Source organism: Xenopus tropicalis, chromosome 10 (genome assembly GCF_000004195.4).
Source record: "Xenopus tropicalis strain Nigerian chromosome 10, UCB_Xtro_10.0, whole genome shotgun sequence".
Lineage (NCBI taxonomy): Eukaryota > Metazoa > Chordata > Amphibia > Anura > Pipidae > Xenopus > Xenopus tropicalis.
Window position 1 is genome coordinate 31,384,499 of NC_030686.2, and position 23,673 is coordinate 31,408,171.

The window sequence follows — 23,673 nt, forward strand, 5'->3', positions numbered from 1 at the left end:
ATGTGTTCATTATCCTGATACTTGACAAAGAGGCAGGAGCCTCCAAACATTGTTTTTTGTCTGCATAATGCCGTAAAGTTTTCTTTCACCATATAAAGGTGGCCACACACGTGGCGATCTGACGATGTTTCGTGCAACCATCGGTCGCACAAAACATCGTCAGATCCGCCACTCACCGTTCAGGGCTGAAACGGCAGATAAGGAGGTAGAAACAATAGGATTTCTATCTCCTTCTGTCGATTCAGCCCTGAAGGCAGATTTTGCTCAGGCGCCTTCTATGGCGCCGATCAAAATTTTCTAACCTGGCCGATCGGCGAGTCGACCGATTTCAGCAGCTTACTGCAATATCGGTCGACTCGCCGACATGCCATACACGCACCGAATATCGTACGGAACGAGGTTTCGTACGATATTATCGGTGCGTGTATGGCCAGCTTTAGTCTGGACCTTTTTGTTTTTTCTATATATATATAAATATATTTATTTTATTTTTTTAAATTTATTATTATTATTTCTATTATTATTTTTTCTTTTTTACTATTATTCTTATTGCGAGGAGTGCAAAGCAAAATCCCTTTCATTTCAGGCCGCCCTGAAATAACTGGCAGTAAGGGTTAATATATATATAACGATGACCTTATATAGTATAATGGATAGGTTCAGACTATTTTCCTTCTATATAAAGCAAGAGGGGGCAGATTTCCCTCTGATTATTTGTTCTTGATACTAATGTGACTTATCTGTTCTAGAGTGTTCATATGGAGAATGATCAAGAAGGCGTCTATTTCTCAGACCTGACGGGGGGTTCCTCTCACATGTTATCCTGCTTTATCAGTCTTGTTCTTGATTCTGTATTTTACATGGGCCTGACATTGTATTTTGAGAAAGTCCTGGCAGGTAAGTAGAACCGTCCCTTGCATTGAACTAAACCTTCTCTCAGGGGGCATTAGGGCTCTGGCCGAGAGCTCTGGGCAAATCTTTGATTCCATTACATATAATCAGGGAGCATTTGATATAGCCAAACATTGGACTGATGCAGGGGGCCTATGTGATCCCTGTAACCACTATATAAATGTGCGCAGAGGTTTCTTTTCGGTTTATTTTTCTACTTATAAAACTTCAAAATAACAGGCCAACCCCCATATGTAATAACAGGCACTACGTGTGCCCAAGAGCATTAACCCACCCACAGTTTTTTAAACAGCTGACCAGTAAATGCTACCTGCTGATTGGTTGCTATAGGTTACTGCTCCTGGGCAAACGTAGTGCCTTTTATTACATAACCCCCCTACGTTTATAAAACAAGAACATACTGCTAAAATTGTTTTTCTTAGGTGGCTGGCAAGATAAGGGAATCTGTCTCAATTAATTTGTCTTAGAGATATGGAGATAAACAGTGTTGGACTGGCCCACCAGGATACCAGGAAAACTCCCGGGGGGCTCAGGTGTCAGTGGGCCCTCCTGCTCCTGAGCATTTGGCCTGCTTTATGGTCATTCCCTATTTCTGAATGGGAACAAAGAGGAGAAATAGATAGAAGAATAGATGCTAGCATGTAAATAAAAGAGACTGGGAGAATAAAGAGTTTGGGTGAGGAGAGGAGTAAAAACTGTTTGGGGCCCATGGTCTAAGCTTTTCTGTTGGGCCCCTGGGGTCCCAGTCCGACACGGGACATAAAATGAAAGAATTACTGACATTATCCATTACCATACTGTGAACCACATCATCTAGATACCCAAGTCTATCAGTGCAGTGTATCTACCCGCCAAGCTGCCCGGGCTCCCTTCCTATAATCTGATACACAGACCAGAATGGCCAACTAAGGGGCACATTCTCCTATTACCAGGCCTGGATTTGTGGCAAGGCCACAAAGGCCCGGGCCTAGGGCAGCTTTATCAGAAAGGTCAATGTAAATACATCCATATGCACACAGTAATGCAGTCCTCTATCAAGAGAAACACAGGATTTCTTGTCTTCTTTTTTGAAAACATGTTCTTCGGGTGTCTGCTATAGAAATACCAAGATATAAATAAGAATCCTCTATCAAAAGACACAAGATTTCTTGTCTCTTTTTTTGTAAACATGATGTTCCAGTATCTGACTTCCTCTCTCAGAAACTTCCTTATTTCCTGGTGCCAGAGTCTGTGCAGTTCTCCCCCCTCCCATAAGAATGCTAAGAACTCCCTCCCCCCTCCCTTAGGAATGTGTGATCTCAGCTCTAACGGCTAGAGCTGAAGCAGGAAGCTATTTAAAATGGCAGCTGCTATCTTAAGCAAAAGGAGAAAGCTTCTAAAGCTGTTTACTCAGGTATAGTAAAGCTTTCTGCAGAATAAATATAGTGTTCTAAGTGGCACTAATGTGGCGAATCTATTGGCAGTAAAATGCCAAAATAACTTTCCTTCTCCTTTACGTGCTGTTATTTTCCTGAAAACAGAAAAACACTTTTAACATGTAGGTAACTATATGATGGGGCTAAAAAGTGAGTGAGTAAATGATGATAATATTGCTTTAACCCGAGCAGAAAGAGTATCATTAGACTGTAGTTTGAAAATCATTTACTGGAAGAAAATGCTGTTTTTAATTCAGATTGTATTTACTGTTTGTATGTTGATAATAATGAAGGCTCTGGGCTACAAACAGACTGAACTGTATCAGGGGGTAGGCATTTCCCAAAACATTTCCCATAACATTGCTAATGTGTCCTAATTCAAAAAATGATGGAATGTTAGTATATCAAGCTTTACATAACACATTAAATAGACAATTTGCTGAACACTACAATTGAAACATTTTTTTCATCATACAATAGATAAACATGGAGTAAAGCACGAGCCCTTGTTTTTCCTGAAAGCTTCTTATTGGTCCAAAGAGAAACCGTCTCCACTAATGGCACAAACTGACGATAGCGGTGAATCTTCCTTGGGACACTTTGTTGAAAAGGTCCCTGCTGATTTACATGGAAAAGAGGCCATCAGGTATGTTATTTATCTGTATTACAAATAAATAACCAAAGTCCCTTGCTAGTAAATTGTAACAATTCAGACACTGTTCTGAGAATCCTATTTCAGCGACCTGAATAATATGCTCTAAAGCAGTGAAGCTGGCTCTTGGGCCCTTACAATATATATAATATATATATATATAGAAAATAATCATCTGTGGCCAGCACACCCTTCAATGTTTCATCAAAATTTTTTTTATTGTAGATATATTGTTAAAACCAACGTTTCGGTCCTTATTAGGACCTTTCTCAAAGATAAAAAACAATAGTGCATCACATCACATCTAAATACCAGTATATATATATATATTTATCATTCTGTGCAAAAAGTGGAGTAAAACATCACTGGTGATGTTGCTCATAGCAGCCAATCAGATGCTTTGCTTTGGTTTTCTAACTGTTTTTTTTTTTTTATCAACTTAGACTTTATTTGTTTTTTTGCATTTAAACAGAGTCGCAGTCCACGGTGCATTGCTTATACAGTATGGTTAAAATTTGCAATATATGACAGTAAACGACAGTATCTATTTGGTATCTCATGGCTTACAAATGTTATTTTTCCTTTGTATAATGGCACAGTGTTATATATTCACATTAAAACATCATTGCCAAAATAAAGTTGTCATCTTTTGTATGATGCTGTGGGATGTGAGGCTTTACCATGGGGTTCCCTGTAGCTTAAATTTTAAATAGAACCAGGGGATGGAAGGGGAGTGGAGGACGGGGAAAAATAGGGTTTTCTAACTGTTGAATTCTAATTGCTGATTGGCTGCCCTGGGCACATCACCAGTAATGCTTCACTCCACTTTTTACACAGCATGATAAGTATACCCCAACTGTTGAAATCATCCAGGCCTTTTAGAAAGAATGTAGTTACCTGCAATGCTAATTACAAGTGTAAGTATAACAATAAACTTGTAGAGGTAGAATGGTAACTGGTTTCATGCAAACAAATGTTTTCTTCTGATGTTTAGGGAATACTGAACACTGTACATGACTTTTATAAAACAAAAACATCCAGATATATGAACTACCAGATAACAAGGAGCATATTTGTCAGCAGAAATGGAAAACAATAAGCGGAAATGCCACATTTGCAATTACGTTAGTTCTGTTTTTCTTTTGTAAGGTCAATGTTATTTCTGATGGTTGTTATCTAATGACTCTTACTAACTAGCAGCCAGGGAGTGAATTCTGAGCATTCACATGTACGTTTCCCACTGGGTTTGATATGGGCAAATATTGTAATGGCCTGTTATGGAGCGCAATAAAAAGCTATTTAACTGAACCCCAGTATTTTTTTTTTGTACCTGGGCATATGGATAGTAACTTAGTGGATAAAAAAGGTTAAAAAAGACAAGTTTAACCTTTTTGTCTAAGCAAAATCCGCTTAACTGCTAATTGATCCAGAGGAAGGCCTTTCCAATTTGCAGGGCAGAGACACACTGGGGCTCAATAATAACATTGGGGCAAATTAGCACCTGGGCAGTAACTCATAGCAACCAATCAGTGGTTAGATTTTTCCAGCCAGCTGCTGGTCAAACGCTTAAAGCAATCATCTTATTGGTTGCCATGAGTTACTGCTCAAGTGCAGTTGCGTTGTGTAGCCCTATTTAAAAGCATAGCATTGGCTTGAAGGAGCTACACTGAATGGATATTAATGTGGAAACACAAACTACATTTTTGCTCTGATATCCGATCAGTATACCTCTACACGGCCTGTCAATGGGGCTACACGAAGGAGAGGATGACAGTGGATCTGCTTTCCTCCACTTGCATATAAAACACAGATGAAGGAAAGTGAAGACTCCACTTAACAAACCTTTTACTGTATTTTTTTTTTACATATATATATATGTATATGAATTCTTTTTTTAATCTCCATCAGACTAACTCTAACATTCCCAAGTCCAAGTCAGGGTCGGAACTAGGGGTAGGCAGAAGAGGTACCTGCCTAGGGCGCAATAATGAGGGGGCAACAGGTACCTCTGTGGCCAACCCCTAGTATGGGATCTCTTACCCCCACCACTAATTTCTTGGTCGTACCCCCCTCTGCACCACGTCTGTGCGCTTTAGTGCTGCGCTCCCCCTCAACGGCGTGCACTTGTGCATTCATGCATGTGTTTGTACACGTGTGCATGGGGGGGTAAGCAGCGGTAGGGACGAGATGTTTGCCTAGGGCGCCCCGGCTTGGCCCACCTCTGGTCCTAGTCTATCAGCAGAAGCAATAGACTGTAACTGTCAGTTTTGTATAGAAAGGGGTATTTTATACTTCAGAAATATCAGCAACTCTGGCTATGTATGAGGAGCAAGGAGTCCACTTATGCCTCATAAAAAATTTCAAGCACACCAACCAGTTTTAGATATATGTATTTCTTACCAACAGCTAAATGAAGAGGTAAGGCTGACAAGTGCCATCAAGGAGAAAACATAAGTCAGTGGTCAAAAAATGCCGCCCCTTCCTCTGTCACTGCTTCTCATAGGAATGTATGGGTAATGCTGCCTCTGTAGCAGAAGTAGTGGGGAGAAGCGAGTCTCTGCTCAGAAATGCTTGGGGCGAGCAACTGAAAGTCAAAATTTCTCTAAAGTATAATTACTTAGAATATTACATATAAATATGCATTTTGTGCCAAAGTACAGTGTAGCTATTTGGGAAAGGGTTTTGGTACAAAAGCAGGTCAGATAATGATTGCATGAAATACAGTTATTTGTGAATTAGTAAAGTTGAAAAATAATTATTAATTTTTTTTAAAAAATAATCAGAATATTTCCAGTTTAATTGTACTGAATGTTTGCCAGTAATTGGTTTGGACATGCTTTCATTCTTTCCAAATGTTCCAACAAATTGGTTTGAATCTCTCAGAATGTTCCCTGAATGTTTCTATTATGTAGCAGGACAGAGACCCTAACTGTGCAGGCCGGAATTAATGAAGGATTCGTTACAGAATGTGTAACTGTCCAGATATAAACTATATATTCATGTGCTGGAATGCTTCAAATAAGTCGTTTTCTTCTTCTTAAATTCTTTTCTAACACAAATCATAAGTGTTATCATGAGGCTCAATAGCTGCAGTATCCTCTGTCTATCACAAATTTTTATGTAATTTCTCAACAGCAGAAAATAGCAGCAGCTATTCATTTATTTCATTTACTGGCGATTTGGAGAAAAGTGCCTGTTTTTCTAAATAGTACTATGGGAAAGGCACTAGAGTTATCTCTGATATCTCCTGTCTACCCACATAGTTGGGAGTAACATTGAGGATTTATAAGGATTTTTTTACATATATGTAAATGTGTTTTACACAGTTAAAGAAGCGCATAAGTGTTCCGTTTCTATATTATTCTCTATTCTTGGTCATAGATTGAACAGAGTGACAGCTCACTTGCTTACATTCTAGATCAGTGATCCCCAACCAGTGGCTCAGGGGCAACATGTTGCTCCCCAACCCCTTGGACGTTGCTCTCAGTGCCCCCAAACCAGGGAGTTATTTTTGAATTCCTGACTTGGGGGCAAATTTTGGTTGAATAAAAACAAGATTTCCTACCAAATAAAGCCCCCTGTAAGCTGATAGGGTGCATAGAGGCTGCCTAATAGCCAATCTTAGCCCATGAACTTTTATGATGCTTGTGTTGCTCCCCAAGTCTTTTTACATTTGACTGTGGCTAACAAGAAAGAAAGGTTGGGGACCCCTGTTCTAGAACCGTGTAAAATCTGCTGTAGTATAGCTTTTTTTTTATCACAGACCAAACTGCATCAGACAGGGTGGTACTGGTCATTACTTTGCTTTGCCTACATTTTATATACTGAATTTACTGTTCCAATCCAAAGGTTCAGCAGCCCTATGACAAGGTTACTTACCATCAAAGTTGTCTACAACTGTCTACAACCCATTTTCTGATCTTATTAGATCATCTGCTCATATTAGACGAGTGAAATTTACATGCTTAGTGGACTCTGCACTAAACCTAGGGGTCTTCAGAAATCATCAAAACAGTAGAATGTGAGATTATATCAGAGAAGCCACTTATACAGGACTGATTATTAATTGATTCTGATGCAGAATGCACTTTAATGCTGTCATGTAATGTGAATCTGAATTAATTACAAAATAGCATGAATTTTATATTACATAGGGAATAATGTATCCCCTATTGGAAATTATAAGGATACTATAATTACCTGATTATAGGTCTTTTCTCGGAAAGGTCTTGGGTTGTTCTTTCTACTTGATCTTCTGGTTTTCACTCTTTGCTCTGCTCCTGACTACGCTAATTCTGCCTGCCACAAATTTTTGCCTGAATTTGACCTGAGATTTGTTTATCCCCTTGGATACCATGTTATGGGCATTCTGAACCTTCCTCCTTGGTCCTGACCTCAACCCCAGTAAAGGCTGTCAGGCTTTGACAATAATGATATCATTAACAGGATACTCATTACTTGTTATCACTAAGCACTGTTTGTAAGCACTGTTTACACACTACTATTTGGGCCCAAGCTCAGGTAATTAACAGCATCCCAAAGCTTGGGCAGTAAATAAATAGAGAAGCACAAATCTAAACTTCTTCTAAAGGGCCCAAAGCATAAAGCGTTGTTGAGCTTCATTTCTCCTTCAAGAATAGATTGTCCAGTTCTTAAAAGACTTACCTTTCTTCTAGAATTCATGGAGTTAAGAAAACCTACTATGACAAAGACAAGAACACGGAGGCTTTGAGAGGTAAGGTTTACATACATGTTCATGTCAACAGACAGATGATATTCTTTAGGTATTTTGAACTCGCTCTTTTAATCTTAGGAAGAGTATTCCTTGATATTAAGAGAAACACATTGTTTATATGATCTGAACTCAGCTAACTGTACCAGTAAACAGATGTTGTGGCTCCCATGAGGGTTTTCTCTACAAAAACAGTATATTGTAGTAATATGGTGCTACATCAACCAATTACAAGACTACAAAGCATTTTATATGATTGGAATTTTCTCTGCAGTTTATTACTAGTGATTTTACTAGTGATTTTACCATTACTGTTTAATATTTAGGGGTGTCCATAAAACATATTTGTTTATTGACAGTTCGCAACTGATAGGGATACATATACATACTATTTTTGATTCCTAACATATACCTGATGGTTTTGTTTATAGATCTAGATCTAAATATCTATGAGGGGCAGATTACAGCCCTGCTTGGTCATAGCGGAGCTGGCAAAACAACTTTACTGAATATTCTTAGTGGAATGTGCCCTACTTCTGGTGGTAAGTCTTCTTTCCTAAAAAAGCCATTGGGTTTCAGTGTCATGGTTCAAAATGCCAATATTGTTTGGGCCTCACTAAAGGCCTTGGGGTAGTTTTCATTCAACTCAGTAGGGGAAATTGAGTTTGTCCAGATAGTCTGTGTGATTAAGTAGAAGCCTTATAGCTTTATTTTATAACCTCCCTAAGACTATAAATATTTATAATTAATAATTGTTGGATTACAGTTCTGATGGCACATAAGAAACACTTAGCACTTATTAAGTCTTCCAAGTAACTACAGTGGAACTGACTTACGCTGCCAAATGTCAGTTCCAATAGGGCACCTATTGATTAAACCCACCATTTATTTACCTAAGGCCTTGTAGACAGTAAGGACCTTGTCAGGCAGTGTGAACAAACATTAATTACATTCAAATACAGTATATTCCTATATAGTAATATAGAAATCAGACATTTATCAAGTTTCCATGTCAGTTATCTGAAAAATTTGTAAAACTGCTGAAAAAATAGCAAAACGGCAAAAAATTTGCGAAATGCATTAATGCCATTAGGCATGTTTTGATTATTTTTTTATGTGCGTGACTTTTTTTCCTCACTCCAAATGCATTAAAGTCAATGGGCATTTTTTTTTTCGGTGACATTTTTCTTGCGTTTCTTTCCCTGCCTGGTGAAAAAATCCTCCCATCGCTACCAATAAAACTGCATCTTGTTCAATCTCATCCTTACTTTTCTTTCCTCTTAATGGCGGAGAACACTTAATACCTAATGTGAAAAAGACACCAACCAAGCTGAAGGCAGCATGAAGTATTCATATACTGAACCCAAACATAATGATTTTTTGCCTCTGTGAAACCCGGAGCAGCCCTTCACGAGGGGGTCTGAAGATATACGCCTACAGGTTATCTGTGTGGCTTCCATGCAGCTTGTCCCTCATTTACTGCAAAAGATTTTGTTGGCCATTCGGTGGATGCAGAAACTCAGTAATTCTGTGGAAATTGTTGCACTGTAAGGAAAAAAGCACTCACACCTTTCAGTTTACGGAACTGCTGCTCTAGGCCATGGTTTCCAGCCATATGTATGGGCACCAACCCCACATTTCTCACCACCTGTATTTTATCGCCTACAGGATCTGCAACTGTCTGCAACTATAAACTCTCTAACATGAGGCATTTGGGAGAGATAAAGAAAAGGGTTGGATTCTGCCCACAGGGTGACATAAAGTTTGATCCCCTAACTGTGAAGGAAAATTTAACAGTCTTTGCAATGATCAAAGGGATCCCATCAAAAGAAGTAGCACATAAGGTATAAAATAATATTGTGCTTAGCGAAGATTTATATACAGAGCATCAGTGAATGTTATTGATGAGACACGCTGACAACACATTCAGCAGTATTAGAAAGAATAAACTTTTATGAACAGAAATCCTTGAGTAATTATTGAAAGATAGAATTTTTGTTAATTGTCTTGCGCTGTCTTCATCCGTCCCAACAGTGATAGTTTTTCTATGGTGGTATATATGAATATATGCAATGTTAAGTTGGAAAACCAAAGGCCACTACTGCAGGTTAAGCATTTATTCCATTCCACACATTATATTATCAAAAACCATTTCATTGACATTTTATATTTATTGGTGATCCCAGGGGTGTGTTAATGCTTAAAAATGATATCTTATTCACTGTGGCTTTGGTTATATTAACCACTTAAGGATTTCTGGGAGAGGACTATCCTTAAACAGAGTTAGGTGGTATGAATGTGCAGTATAGTTACTATACATAATTCCATGGCTACTATAATTTGTACCCGGGCTTCCCCTACACCAACAATAAATATTTCCCATATAGATTGTAAGCTCTACGGGGCAGGGACCTCCTTCCTCTTGTGTCCTCGACTCTTAACTTATTGCTGCTGTATTTATCTGTATTTATTATTATACTTTGTATTTATCTATTATCTTAACACCGTTTGTAATAACGTATTCTACTGTACAGCGCTGTGTACATAAGTAGCGCTTTATAAATAAAGATATACATACATACATACATTGACCTCCCTCCACAACATAATGACCTTCAATTCTTCTCCACTACGCATATACATTTTGTTGTGAGGGCTTGGGGGGAGGGGTAGCAGGGGGATTGCGGACCCTTACCAGGACCCTTGTTTTAGGATTCCCTGCATTGTCTGCTCCCATTTTGTTATGTCCCTGATGATACAGCTTGTCCCTGTTTGTGCTGTTTTCCACTGGGTCTTTTGGTGACCGTGCAACATTCCCAAAATGGAGACCTTTAAAATCAGGCTAGCCCATTTAGTATTTTAGGGCTGCTGAATTTCCTAAATCTTTATAAGGAAAGGTTAACCTTTTCCTTATTCAAAGAAGTTTACTTTATAATGGGCCAGATTTAATCTCTTGATTTATCACATGAAAACTCATGGACAAGATTCAAAAGATGAGATACGTTTTTTCTGAATTGAATTGCATCCCAAATTGAATTTGGTCCATGAGTTTTCACATACTAAACCTTTTTCTCACTGAATTTAATTTGGCCCAATATTAGATAACACAATTGTATAGTTTAATTAAGGGGTAGGAATGGACCAGTGGGGAATTTGCTGTTTGAGGTGCATAGTATTCCGTGTCTAATATATAATGATGTCTTTTTAAAGGTTCAAACCGTTCTGTCGGACCTGCAGATGAATGACATTGAAAACATAGAAGCTAGTAAATTAAGTGGTGGACAAAAAAGAAAACTAACTTTTGGAATTGCTATTTTAGGAGATCCACAGGTAATAAGGGACATAAGTCGCTCAAAACAAAAGAGTTTTACATAAAGGGTACACATGCATTTTGCCTATTGTTTTAATCATAAAACATCCATTGTTTTTCTTATTTTTTGAGCTAAACAGGGCAAACGGGTAAGTTACAGCTACTCCATGTTTGATGTTTGTGAGGTAATTAATCAGAATACCAGTGCACAGGAAATCCCCCTGCAAAAGGTATGGCTGCAGCCACAAAATGGATGAGGTGGTTGTATACTGGTAATAAGGGATAGCCGAAATGATTTGCTCAGCGAAAAAAATAGACACGTGTCGGCTTTTAACGCAAGCGTCAAAGGAATGAACTACATATGTGTCAAAAGCCGACGCCTGCGTCATAGAAAGCAACACCCACGTCAAAGGAAATGACGCGCAGTGAATTTTACTGTCGTGCAGCAAATTTTTTTGCCCATGCCTACTGGTAATCGAATTGTCTATAGTGATGAGCAAATTTGTCGCGTTTTTGCTTTGGCGAAAAATTTGCGAAACAATCAAATCAAAACAATCATCTAATCACATAATATGAAGTCACTGGTATTAACAAATGCTGTAGGATGTTTGCATAAAGGGCCAGATTCAATACAGTCAGGAACATGTATCTCATGGTTTATCATCTAAAAACTTATAGAAGAGATTCAGTTTGAGGAGAAAAAACTTCTTAATTCAGTTCAAACCTTTTCCCGTAAACTGCAACAGAGTTTCACGTGATAAACCGTGAGATAAGTTTTTCTGAATCAAATTGCATCTCAAATATCGTTCCATGGGTTTTCACATGATAAGTTTTTTTTTATTGAATTGAATCTGGTCCAAAGTTTGAAAAAAAATCCACATTTGTGGGTTAAAACTTTATTCTGACATAATGAAATGTGAAAAACTACAGCATGGCTTGATTCTTCCAGGTCCTACTTCTTGATGAACCGACTGCTGGCTTGGATCCCTGTTCCCGGCACAATATATGGACCATTCTGAAAGAAAGCAAAGCAGATCGAGTCACACTCCTCAGCACTCAGTTCATGGATGAGGCAGACATACTTGCTGGTCTGTATTAGAATCTATTTCAGGTCTGTTGAAATCTCCTTCAATAATACGAAATGTCTATATCAACAAAGAATATACAGGTATGGGATCCGTTATCTGGAATCCAGTTATCCAGAAAGCTCCGAATTACAGAAAGCCCTTCTACCATAAACTCCATTTTAATCAAATAAATCAGATTTTTAAAACTGATTTTCTTTTTCTCTGTGATAATAAAACAGTACCTTGTAATTGATCCCAACTAAGATATAATTACCCCTTATTGGGGGCAGAACAGCCCAATTGGGTTTATTTAATGGTTAAATGATTCTCTTATCTCTGTAATAATAAAACAGTACCTTGTAATTGATCCCAACTAAGATATAATTACCCCTTATTGGGGGCAGAACAGCCCAATTGGGTTTATTTAATGGTTAAATGATTCTCTTTTCTCTGTAATAATAAAACAGTACCTTGTAATTGATCCCAACTAAGATATAATTACCCCTTATTGGGGGCAAAACAATCCTATTGGGTTTATTTAATGGTTAAATGATTCCCTTTTCTCTGTAATAATAAAACAGTACCTGTACTTGATCCCAACTAAGATATAATTACCCCTTATTGGGGGCAGAACAGCCCTATTGGGTTTATTTAATGGTTAAATGATTCCCTTTTCTCTGTAATAATAAAACAGTACCTGTACTTGATCCCAACTAAGATATAATTACCCCTTATTGGGGGCAGAACAGCCCTATTGGGTTTATTTAATGGTTAAATGATTCTCTTTTCTCTGTAATAATAAAACAGTACCTGTACTTGATCCCAACTAAGATATAATTACCCCTTATTGGGGGCAGAACAGCCCTATTGGGTTTATTTAATGGTTAAATGATTCTCTTTTCTCTGTAATAATAAAACAGTACCTGTACTTGATCCCAACTAAGATATAATTACCCCTTATTGGGGGCAGAACAGTTCTATTGGGTTTATTTAATGGTTAAATGATTCCCTTTTCTCTGTAATAATAAAACAGTACCTTGTACTTGATCCCAGCTAAGATATAATTAATCCTTATTGGATGCAAAACAATCCTATTGCGTTTAATGTTTTATTGATTTTTTAGTAGACTTAAGGTATGGAGATCCAAATTACGGAAAGACCTCTTATCCGGAATACCCTTAGAATTCTGGATAATAGGTTCTATACCTGTACTAGGAAAAATGACAACATTTTATTAGACTTGTGAAGCTCATTTCTCCTTCAAGGAGCCTTCCAGTTCTATACAGAAATCTGTGCAAGGACCTACAGCTTTAAACATACTACCTTTTTTTTTGAAGTGTGCAATTTTGTTTTGTTTCAATTAATAGATCGAAAGGTTGTGATCTCTAAAGGAAAGTTAAAATGTGTAGGAACCTCCTTGTTTCTCAAGAGAAAATGGGGCGTCGGATATCATTTAAGGTCAGAAAATTGTAATCTTCTGAATATTTAAACTACTTTACTGTATGTTTAACCCAGTACCATTATAACAGTGTTGAATCTTTAATACACTTATTCATAGTAGATTCTAGTACAGTATATAGCAGTGATCCCCAACCAGTGGTTTATGAGCAACATGGTGCTCCCCAACCCCTTGGATGATGCTCCCAGTGGCCTCAAAGCAGGTGCTTATTTTTGAATTTCTGTCTTGGAGACAAGTTTTGATTGCATAAAACCCAATATAAAGCCAAACAGAGCCTCCTATAGGCTACAAGTCCACATACTTGGCTACCAAATAGCTCTTATTTGCACCCCTAGGATCATGCTTGTGTTGCTCCCTGCCATATACTGTAGTATAGTAAAATATATTCACCAAACCTTTCTTTCCATTCACCTGAATACAAAATCCTCCACAAAATATTTGGGTAAGATTCTATAACTGTACTTAATCTGCATTATCAGATTGGAACACAGCCAACAAAATGTGAACACAAATGTCACCTTTATATATACTTTAAAGCAACATTTAGATTTAGTTCTGCTAAATGCTAAGGATTCAGTTGAATGTGGATCTTGGATCTTGGAAAAATGCTAGGATTTGGGATGTGTAAAATAAAATGTTAAATGTTAAGTGATATCCCATATGAGAAATGAGACTTCTTATGTCCCTTATGTCTTATGACACTTCTAACAGAATCCAAGATGGGGAGCTCCTGTGACAACTGTAAAAACCTATATCATTACTACTATAGAGATGCTGAAACTTTAGGCCGGTGCAGTAAGTTCAGTATATAGAATATGGCATTTCTATATATTCATTTTTAGGGTTTAGGTCTCTTCTAAAGCATCTTACTATCTGGGCTATCTCGAGAAATAAATTGGGCTCACCAATGCTCTATATATTACATACAGTAGCTGAAACTAATTTTGTCATGCAAAAACAGTAATGTAATAAACAGGTCCCAATTTTGTAGCAACCTACAGTGACAGATCTGTAGCAGATATCCATTCGGTTGCTATGGAGCAAATGTTATGCCTCTTATTACATTGTCCCATTTTTTATAGTAGCAAGTAGGTTAATTATAGCTGGTATCTTGGTTTATATGTCTTTGTTCTGCCTGAGTAATGGTAGATAATGAAAATTACATATATTCCTACACTAATTCCCTTAATTGTCTATTCAGTTATCTGTCCTGGGAGAAAATGAACATTTTGCAATAATTTATTTTTATTATTTTATTTGATTACCAGGATGCAAGTGTCTCCATCATGTGATGTAGAACTCATGACATCGATCATTAAGCAGCACATACCCAGTACTAAGCTCACAACACAAAATGAAGAGGAGCTTACATACACCTTGCCCTTTGAAAATATGGATGTTTTCCCAGGTACAATCCATATCTCTGGCATGTTATAAAACTATTCTAATGGTTCCATATATGATGAACTTCTGCTTTAGAAATGGAGATTCTGCTGAATATGAAGAGATAATGGCAAAAGGGAAAATATAGTTGATATCCAAGCAACAAAGGCTATCACATGTTTGATTAGAAGCCCAATGTGTAAGTACTGTGAGTAGCCATCAGCAGGGTGAGTTACTTGGGATTTCTCCCGAAGGAATTTCTTCCCGTTCCTACATAAGGAGAGACAGACTGCTGAGAGGGGGATACCTAAACAGTAATTTGATTACTTCATAAATGGAACAGAATTCTTAATTGATTATATCATATTAAGGGGTATATTTATCACGCTGTGTAAAAAGTGGAGTAAAACATTACCGGGGATGTTGCTCATAGCAGCCAATCAGATGCTTTGCTTTGGTTTTCTAACTGTTGAAATCTAATTGCTGATTGGTTGCCCTGGGCAACATCACCATTAATGCTTCACTCCGCTTTTTACACAGCATGACAAATATACCCCTTTTAAATGTTCATTTTCCCAGTATTTTTCTTTTGTCTTATTATATCTCTCTGACTGGTTCTTTATAGATTTGTTTTTACATTTGGATGGCCAAGTAGGTAACAGCATAGTCAACTATGGAGTCTCCATGACAACACTGGATGATGTATTCCTAAAACTAGAAGGGGAAGGAGAAATAGAAAGTGGAGGTAATACCCTTTTTTTATTATATAATGCCTCAAACTCTCTAACATTAGCGCTAACCATATCCTTTTGGACAAAATCTAAGTAGACTGTACATTTTACTATGGAGTACCAGGATACCAGGACACAGTTCACTTGATCTTTAGGTTAGGGGTCAGTCCTCTTACTATTCCCGTCCAGTATGTGGCACCCTAGAAGCACGATCTTGCCAAACTGACATTCTGTGTGGCTAATTGGCAGATGATATTCCATGTAATGTTATGTATCTGCAGCAGTGTAACTTGGTCATGCTGGGTCCCCATGCAGAAAAATCTTCTGAGAGGGTCCGGCTTGACCAGTCCCTCCTCCCCCATTGCCCCTTCCGGCCCTCTTGTGCCGCACCACACTGTGGAGGGGGTACTATGATACAGCAGTGTACCTGAGATTTACATTACTTTTGCAAGCCCCTTATACCCTTAACGGGACTGTGTTAGGCAAATCCATGATGGCGAAGGACCCTGAGGTTGCTTGTGTATAATAAACTTTGCTTGAGCAAGCAATGCCAGTCAGCAGCAAGGGCCAGCAAGGTTGTGAGCTGTATAAGAAGGGGTATATATTCATATAAGGAAGAGAGGGAATTTTTAACCTTTACAAAGCGCTGGTAAGGCCTGAACTTAAATATGCAGTGGGGCATAACTACAGAGAAAGCAGACCCTGCGGTTGCAGGGGGGCCCTGGAGTGTAAGGAGCCCAATAAGGCCCTAATTATAAAGCAATTTCAATATAACTTGATAGAATAGGTCAACTAAAGGGGCCCCAAGTTGAATTTGCTGTGGGGCCGGTTACATCTAGTTACACCACTGACAGAGAGTCCAATAAATGACTAAGATGATAAAGGTTATGGAAGGACTTTAACAGCACCATTACCTGTCCGTCTCCTGATCCTCTTCTGTCAGTTGTAATTACGGATCTTGCGCTTGCAGGGGAACACTGCCCTTTTGAATACCGCTGTGCAATTCTGCAAATTTATGGCAGGTTGGGACTCAGGGAGAAAATAATAGATGCTGCTTGGAGGGAGGGCAGTAGAGGTGGATGGTGGGAGGGTGCTAGGGTTTAATTCTTCTTTAAATACCTTTAAGAAATTAATAGATGACAGAAGGAACTAAGCTAAGATTATGAACTGCTATTCTGCCTTCTGCACATACAACCGATGAACCAGCTAATAAAGGGTTTATTTTTAAGGGTACTGGCACATGAGGAGATTAGTTGTCTGCAACAAATCTTTGCTACCGTGGGCGACTAATCACCTGCAAATGCTTTCCCACTGCCAATAATGTAAATCCCCAGTGGTAAAACAAATCCAAAGTTGCCTCGCAAGGAAACCTCTCTCCAGCTTAGAAAAACCACAGCATTGTAGAGAGGGAGTGTCTAGTGAGTGTCAAGTGGGCACTTGAATGTGGGGATGGGGTGCCCAAGTTACTGGCAGGAAGTGGGCTTGGGTCTGCGGTGCCCACAAGGATCAGTCTGACCCTGCCCTGGAGCTTTCACCATTTTAGTAGGTGGTTTTAGCTCCAATGTGTGACTGGAAGGCAGTAGTGGCAAATGCAACTATACAGAAGGGCAAGGAGCAGATTTGGGCACTAGTATCTTTAATGAATGGCCATTTTGCTTTTGCAGTTGCAAATAACCCCTTTGTCTCTTCTGCAGATTATGATGTTTTCAATCCTGAGTCTAGGACAAATGAAGATAGAGAGGATTTTTCAACTGAAATGGAAGAGTCACTTTTACAAATGTCGGACTCTGGAAATGTGACACTAAGTGGCTGGGAACTGTGGAGACAGCAGGTGTTGGCTGTTGCAAGGATTCGCTTGCTGAAGTTAAGACATGACACTAAAAGCTTCAGATCTATGTGGGTGGAATGAAATCTTCATTTTCAGTGACTGATAATGTTACTGTGTCGTTATATTATTAGAATGGTACATTACAGCTCAATGCAAAATGAACTAGCTACTAAGCTATTATGTTGTTCACATTATGAACATCTGTTATTAGATATTGGGCCAGATTCAGTTCAGTGAGAATAAGGTTTATCACGTGAAAACTCATGGACAAGATTCAAATTGAGATGCAATTCAGTGCACAGAAACTTAGCTCATGCTTTATCACATTGAAGTTTATGGAAAAAAACTGGAACTGAATTTGAAGAAAAGATTTTCTCCTTGAATTGAATCTCATCCATGAGTTTTCATGTGACATACCATGAAAAAAAAGCTTGCTGGACTGATACTGCCCTGAATGTAGTGCAGTTTGCTAATTTCATTCTCTGATTCAGGGCGTTTCAAGATGTATCTGCGCTAGGCCTTAGCAAGCCACTCCCCCTGCACAACGCTATTTTAAACAAGCTCCCAGGAAAACACGACATTTTTTTATTCAGCTGGAAGAGTTTTAAATACATATGTTTTGGAAAATGTCATAATGGACAATACTTCCCTGTTATAAATGCAAAATGGTATCTATAAAAGCATTAGTCAGGTTTTATTTTTTAACATCTGTGGGGTTTAGGGAGAAGGCATTAAAATGTGGAATAATGCTAGCACCCAGACAGAAATGGCTTATTTGTGATGCTGTCGAACCAAATGATTCTAGTCCCCATAATAACACAAGATATAGGTGATTTTCTCATGTATTTGTAAAACCATTATACCTATTATTGCTTGGAGGGGGTTTGTGACCTTTTCAACCCAATTTATCTATTATACTACTGTCTAATTTAATACTATCATTGAAATATCAAGTTATATTAACCGCCACATTGTGGTATGTTTTGTTTTTTTTAGATTGTTACTTCTTGTTGTTATTACTTTACCTCCGATTATAATCATCATAACATCTAACATTGTCAATACATTTGATGCTTGGGAACTCACTCCGCACCTCTACTTCCAAAGTCCTAGAAATCGACTAAACAAATACTACACAGATCTGCTAATTTGCAACAACACTGGTAAGGATTTCCCACCCTTTCCTCTGCTTACTATCTACTGAATAAAAGAATGCAATATAAAATGTTATTAGAGGACATGTGAACCCTTTATCTTCCTACCATGTATATAAGTTGGGCACATCTCCCCCAATCAAACCACTATCTACACACATACAGACCCACACTGACCTGTCTATCCACTCACATACAGACCCACACTGACCTATCTATACACTCACATACAGACCCATACTGACCTATCTATCCACTCACATACAGACCCACACTGACCTATCTATCCACTCACATACAGACCCATACTGACCTATCTATCCACTCACATACAGACCCATACTGACCTATCTATCCACTCACATACAGACCCATACTGACCTATCTATCCACTCACATACAGACCCACACTGACCTATCTATCCACTCACATACAGACCCACACTGACCTATCTATCCACTCACATACAGACCCATACTGACCTATCTATCCACTCACATACAGACCCACACTGACCTATCTATCCACTCACATACAGACCCACACTGACCTATCTATCCACTCACATACAGACCCATACTGACCTATCTATCCACTCACATACAGACCCATACTGACCTATCTATCCACTCACGTACAGACCCACACTGACCTATCTATCCACTCACATACAGACCCACACTGACCTATCTATACACTCACATACAGACCCACACTGACCTATCTATACACTCACATACAGACCCACACTGACCTATCTATCCACTCACATACAGACCCACACTGACCTATCTATCCACTAACATACAGACCCACACTGACCTATCTATCCACTCACATACAGACCCACACTGACCTATCTATACACTCACATACAGACCCACACTGACCTATCTATACACTCACATACAGACCCACACTGACCTATCTATCCACTCACATACAGACCCACACTGACCTATCTATCCACTCACATACAGACCCATACTGACCTATCTATCCACTCACATACAGACCCACACTGACCTATCTATCCACTCACATACAGACCCACACTGACCTATCTATACACTCACATACAGACCCACACTGACCTATCTATCCACTCACATACAGACCCACACTGACCTATCTATACACTCACATACAGACCCACACTGACCTATCTATCCACTCACATACAGACCCATACTGACCTATCTATACACTCACATACAGACCCATACTGACCTATCCACTCACATACAGACCCACACTGACCTATCTATCCCCTCACATACAGACCCATACTGACCTATCTATCCACTCACATACAGACCCATACTGACCTATCTATACACTCACATACAGACCCACACTGACCTATCTATCCACTCACATACAGACCCACACTGACCTATCCACTCACATACAGACCCACACTGACCTATCTATCCACTCACATACAGACCCATACTGACATATCTATCCACTCACACACAGACCCATACTGACCTATCTATACACTCACATACAGACCCACACTGACCTATCCACTCACATACAGACCCACACTGACCTATCCATACACTCACATACAGACCCATACTGACCTATCTATCCACTCACATACAGACCCACACTGACCTATCCATACACTCACATACAGACCCATACTGACCTATCTATCCACTCACACACACAGACCCACACTGACCTATCTATACACTCACATACAGACCCACACTGACCTATCTATCCACTCACATACAGACCCATACTGACCTATCTATCCACTCACATACAGACCCATACTGACCTATCTATCCACTCACATACAGACCCACACTGACCTATCCATACACTCACATACAGACCCACACTGACCTATCCATACACTCACATACAGACCCACACTGACCTATCTATCCACTCACATACAGACCCACACTGACCTATCTATCCACTCACATACAGACCCACACTGACCTATCTATCCACTCACATACAGACCCACACTGACCTATCTATCCACTCACATACAGACCCACACTGACCTATCTATACACTCACATACAGACCCATACTGACCTATCTATCCACTCACATACAGACCCACACTGACCTATCTATCCACTCACATACAGACCCATACTGACCTATCCATACACTCACCTACAGACCCATACTGACCTATCTATCCACTCACACAAAGACCCATACTGACCTATCTATCCACTCACACACAGACCCACACTGACCTATCTATCCACTCACATACAGACTCATACTGACCTATCTATCCACTCACATACAGACCCATACTGACCTATCTATCCACTCACATACAGACCCATACTGACCTATCTATCCACTCACATACAGACCCATACTGACCTATCTATCCACTCACATACAGACCCATACTGACCTATCTATCCACTCACATACAGACCCACACTGACCTATCTATCCACTCACATACAGACCCATACTGACCTATCTATCCACTCACATACAGACCCATACTGACCTATCTATCCACTCACATACAAACCCATACTGACCTATCTATCCCCTCACATACAGACCCACACTGACCTATCTATCCCCTCACATACAGACCCATACTGACCTATCTATCCACTCACATACAGACCCACACTGACCTATCTATCCACTCACATACAAACCCACACTGACCCATCTATCCACTCACATACAGACCCATACTGACCTATCTATACACTCACATACAGACCCATACTGACCTATCTATACACCCACATACATAAACCATATATACCAACATTCATACTAACTGTAGATTTTAGTATCACAATAGCCTTGGATACTATGCTTGTTCAAAAACTCATAGACATTAACAGAATCTGCCATGACCACATCACTAGGAAGGGCATTCTACAACCTCACTGCTCTCACCGTGAAAAACCCCCTACGCTGCTTCAACTGGAAGTTCTGTTCCTTTAATCCAGTGATCCCCAACCAGTGGCTCGTGAGCAACATGTTGCTCACCAACCTTTTGGATGTTGCTCCCAGTGGTATCAAAGAAGGTGCTCATTTTTGAATATGTAGCTTGGGGGCAAGTTTTGGTTGCATAAAAACAAAGTATAATGCCAAACAGAGCCTTCTGTAGGCTGCCATTCCACATAGGGGCTATTAAGTAACCAGTTATAGCAATTATTTCTACCTCCAGGAACCTTTTTCAGGCTTGTGTTGCTCCCCAACACTTTGTCCATTTAAATGTGGCTCACAGGTATAAAAGGTTGGGGATCCCTGCTTTAATCTAAAGGGGGGGCCTCTGGTGCGCTGATCATTTTTATGGGAAAAATGAGCATCCCCTATCTGCCTATAATCCTAATGTACTTGTACATAACCCCTCCGTTTGCCAGCACCATCATATTTTCCTAAAACAAATAGCAGCTTTCACCTGGCAGCCATTTACGCTCTCACACATCTTCAGTGACATTTTACATCTGCAAACAGCACGTGTGTGCTAAAAAATTCATGCAATAAAGAATGCAGGCTTACACAGGCAGAACTTACTTTGATAAAATGACCTGCGCCCTGTAATGCTTAAGATGAGCTCAGGAGAGAAGGTTAGGAAAAGAAGCATGTTTTTCCAGCAGAGTGAACAGCCAGAGCAGAGTTTCTATGGAAACCAGCAATGCCATATCTTCAATGGCTGCTAGACTGGAGGTCTTTTGTTTTTTTGGTAACGTGAGTTTAGAAGAACTGAGCATGCTCAGTAGCCAAGAGAAAATAGGTCTGGACTGGACTTCAAAATAGGCCCAAAAAGCCCCCACCAGGCCACTAAATAGTAACTGCAACATTGTATAGCAGCCCTAGATTCCTAGTCTGGGCCAGGATATAGCTATATCCTATGGCATTCTAAAGATTAGACATTTATGAATGATATTTCCTTATTTCTGGCTGACTGCAGGATACACACCTGAAATGCACATTATGCATGGCCAACACATGACTGGATGGTAACAATTTTCTAAATATTTACAGTGCAAATGCCATTCACATTAATCCATTGTCCCCACCCTCCTACAGGCCACATTTCCACCATAGCAACATGCTTCTTAGAAAAACAGTATTGACTTTGCTCAATAATATAATCCACATAAGCAGCATAATAGTGAATAATCGAAATTATTTACATATCTTAACTTGTATAAACTCCAAATCTGAGATAGGTTCATCTATTGAAGACTTTGTTGGTGCAGTGAAGGAGCAGAATATCGAAGTGCAAGTGGTCAATGGCGAATATGACACGGAAACTGTAAAGTACAGAGGAGCAATTGAAGTTTCTCAAATGGAAAAGGTGATTGGAGTTTTAGTCACTTAAAGCTGCAGTTAAATCAAGATATATGTTTTGGGTAACTCAGAAATATGTGTCTACCCCAGTATCTTTAAAAAAAACTAAACAACAAGCCTTTATACAAAAAATAAATATTTTTTCTCCAGACAAACATAATAGTAAAACACCTTTATTTTGGTAACAGTATCCCTTTTAATTGTTGCTGGAATGAAAATACTAAATAAATTCAAACCACATGAGTGTAATATTTAATGTAAAGCAAAATGGAAATGATCCCATGAAAACACATTTGGTAGTGGCCGGAAAATGTGCAAAACGCTAGGAAAATTAGCGAAATGGTGAAAAATCTGCAATGTTAGAGATGGCCACCCAGTGGCACTGAGCAGAGCATCATTTGTAGTGAAGGAGATATCCGACGGGAGACGTGGCCACACTATGGTATTGATTAGAACAGGGCTGTCCAACTAGTGGGCCATGGGTCGGGTGTGGCCCTCTGAAGGATTCTCAGTGCCCCCACTGCTCAGATTCTCCATAGACTTTACTGTATGACATCGACGTTTTAATAAAATCTGCCCATCAAACACACTGTATTAGAAATAATCATCCCACTACATGTAATAAGTTGGACAACTGGGAATAAGCCTACGATTTGTAATAGATCAGGAGAGTTCCTCAGTTCAACTGAGCTAGAAACCTTAT

At 39.2% G+C, this 23,673-nt stretch overlaps 1 protein-coding gene across 1 annotated transcript in view; it reads left to right on the forward strand.

The window, feature by feature from the left end:
* The window catches only part of abca10 (ATP binding cassette subfamily A member 10), a 63,587-nt gene that overhangs the window by 22,380 nt on the left and 17,534 nt on the right, over nt 1–23,673 (forward strand). The window contains exons 9-21 of the mRNA XM_031894651.1: nt 750–897; nt 2,808–2,973; nt 7,656–7,714; nt 8,143–8,253; nt 9,380–9,555; nt 10,922–11,041; nt 11,971–12,109; nt 13,456–13,546; nt 14,816–14,955; nt 15,556–15,675; nt 17,356–17,557; nt 18,486–18,652; nt 22,850–22,977. Coding sequence (XP_031750511.1) covers nt 750–897; nt 2,808–2,973; nt 7,656–7,714; nt 8,143–8,253; nt 9,380–9,555; nt 10,922–11,041; nt 11,971–12,109; nt 13,456–13,546; nt 14,816–14,955; nt 15,556–15,675; nt 17,356–17,557; nt 18,486–18,652; nt 22,850–22,977 — 1,767 coding nt within the window. The remainder of the gene's footprint in view (nt 1–749; nt 898–2,807; nt 2,974–7,655; nt 7,715–8,142; nt 8,254–9,379; nt 9,556–10,921; nt 11,042–11,970; nt 12,110–13,455; nt 13,547–14,815; nt 14,956–15,555; nt 15,676–17,355; nt 17,558–18,485; nt 18,653–22,849; nt 22,978–23,673) is intronic.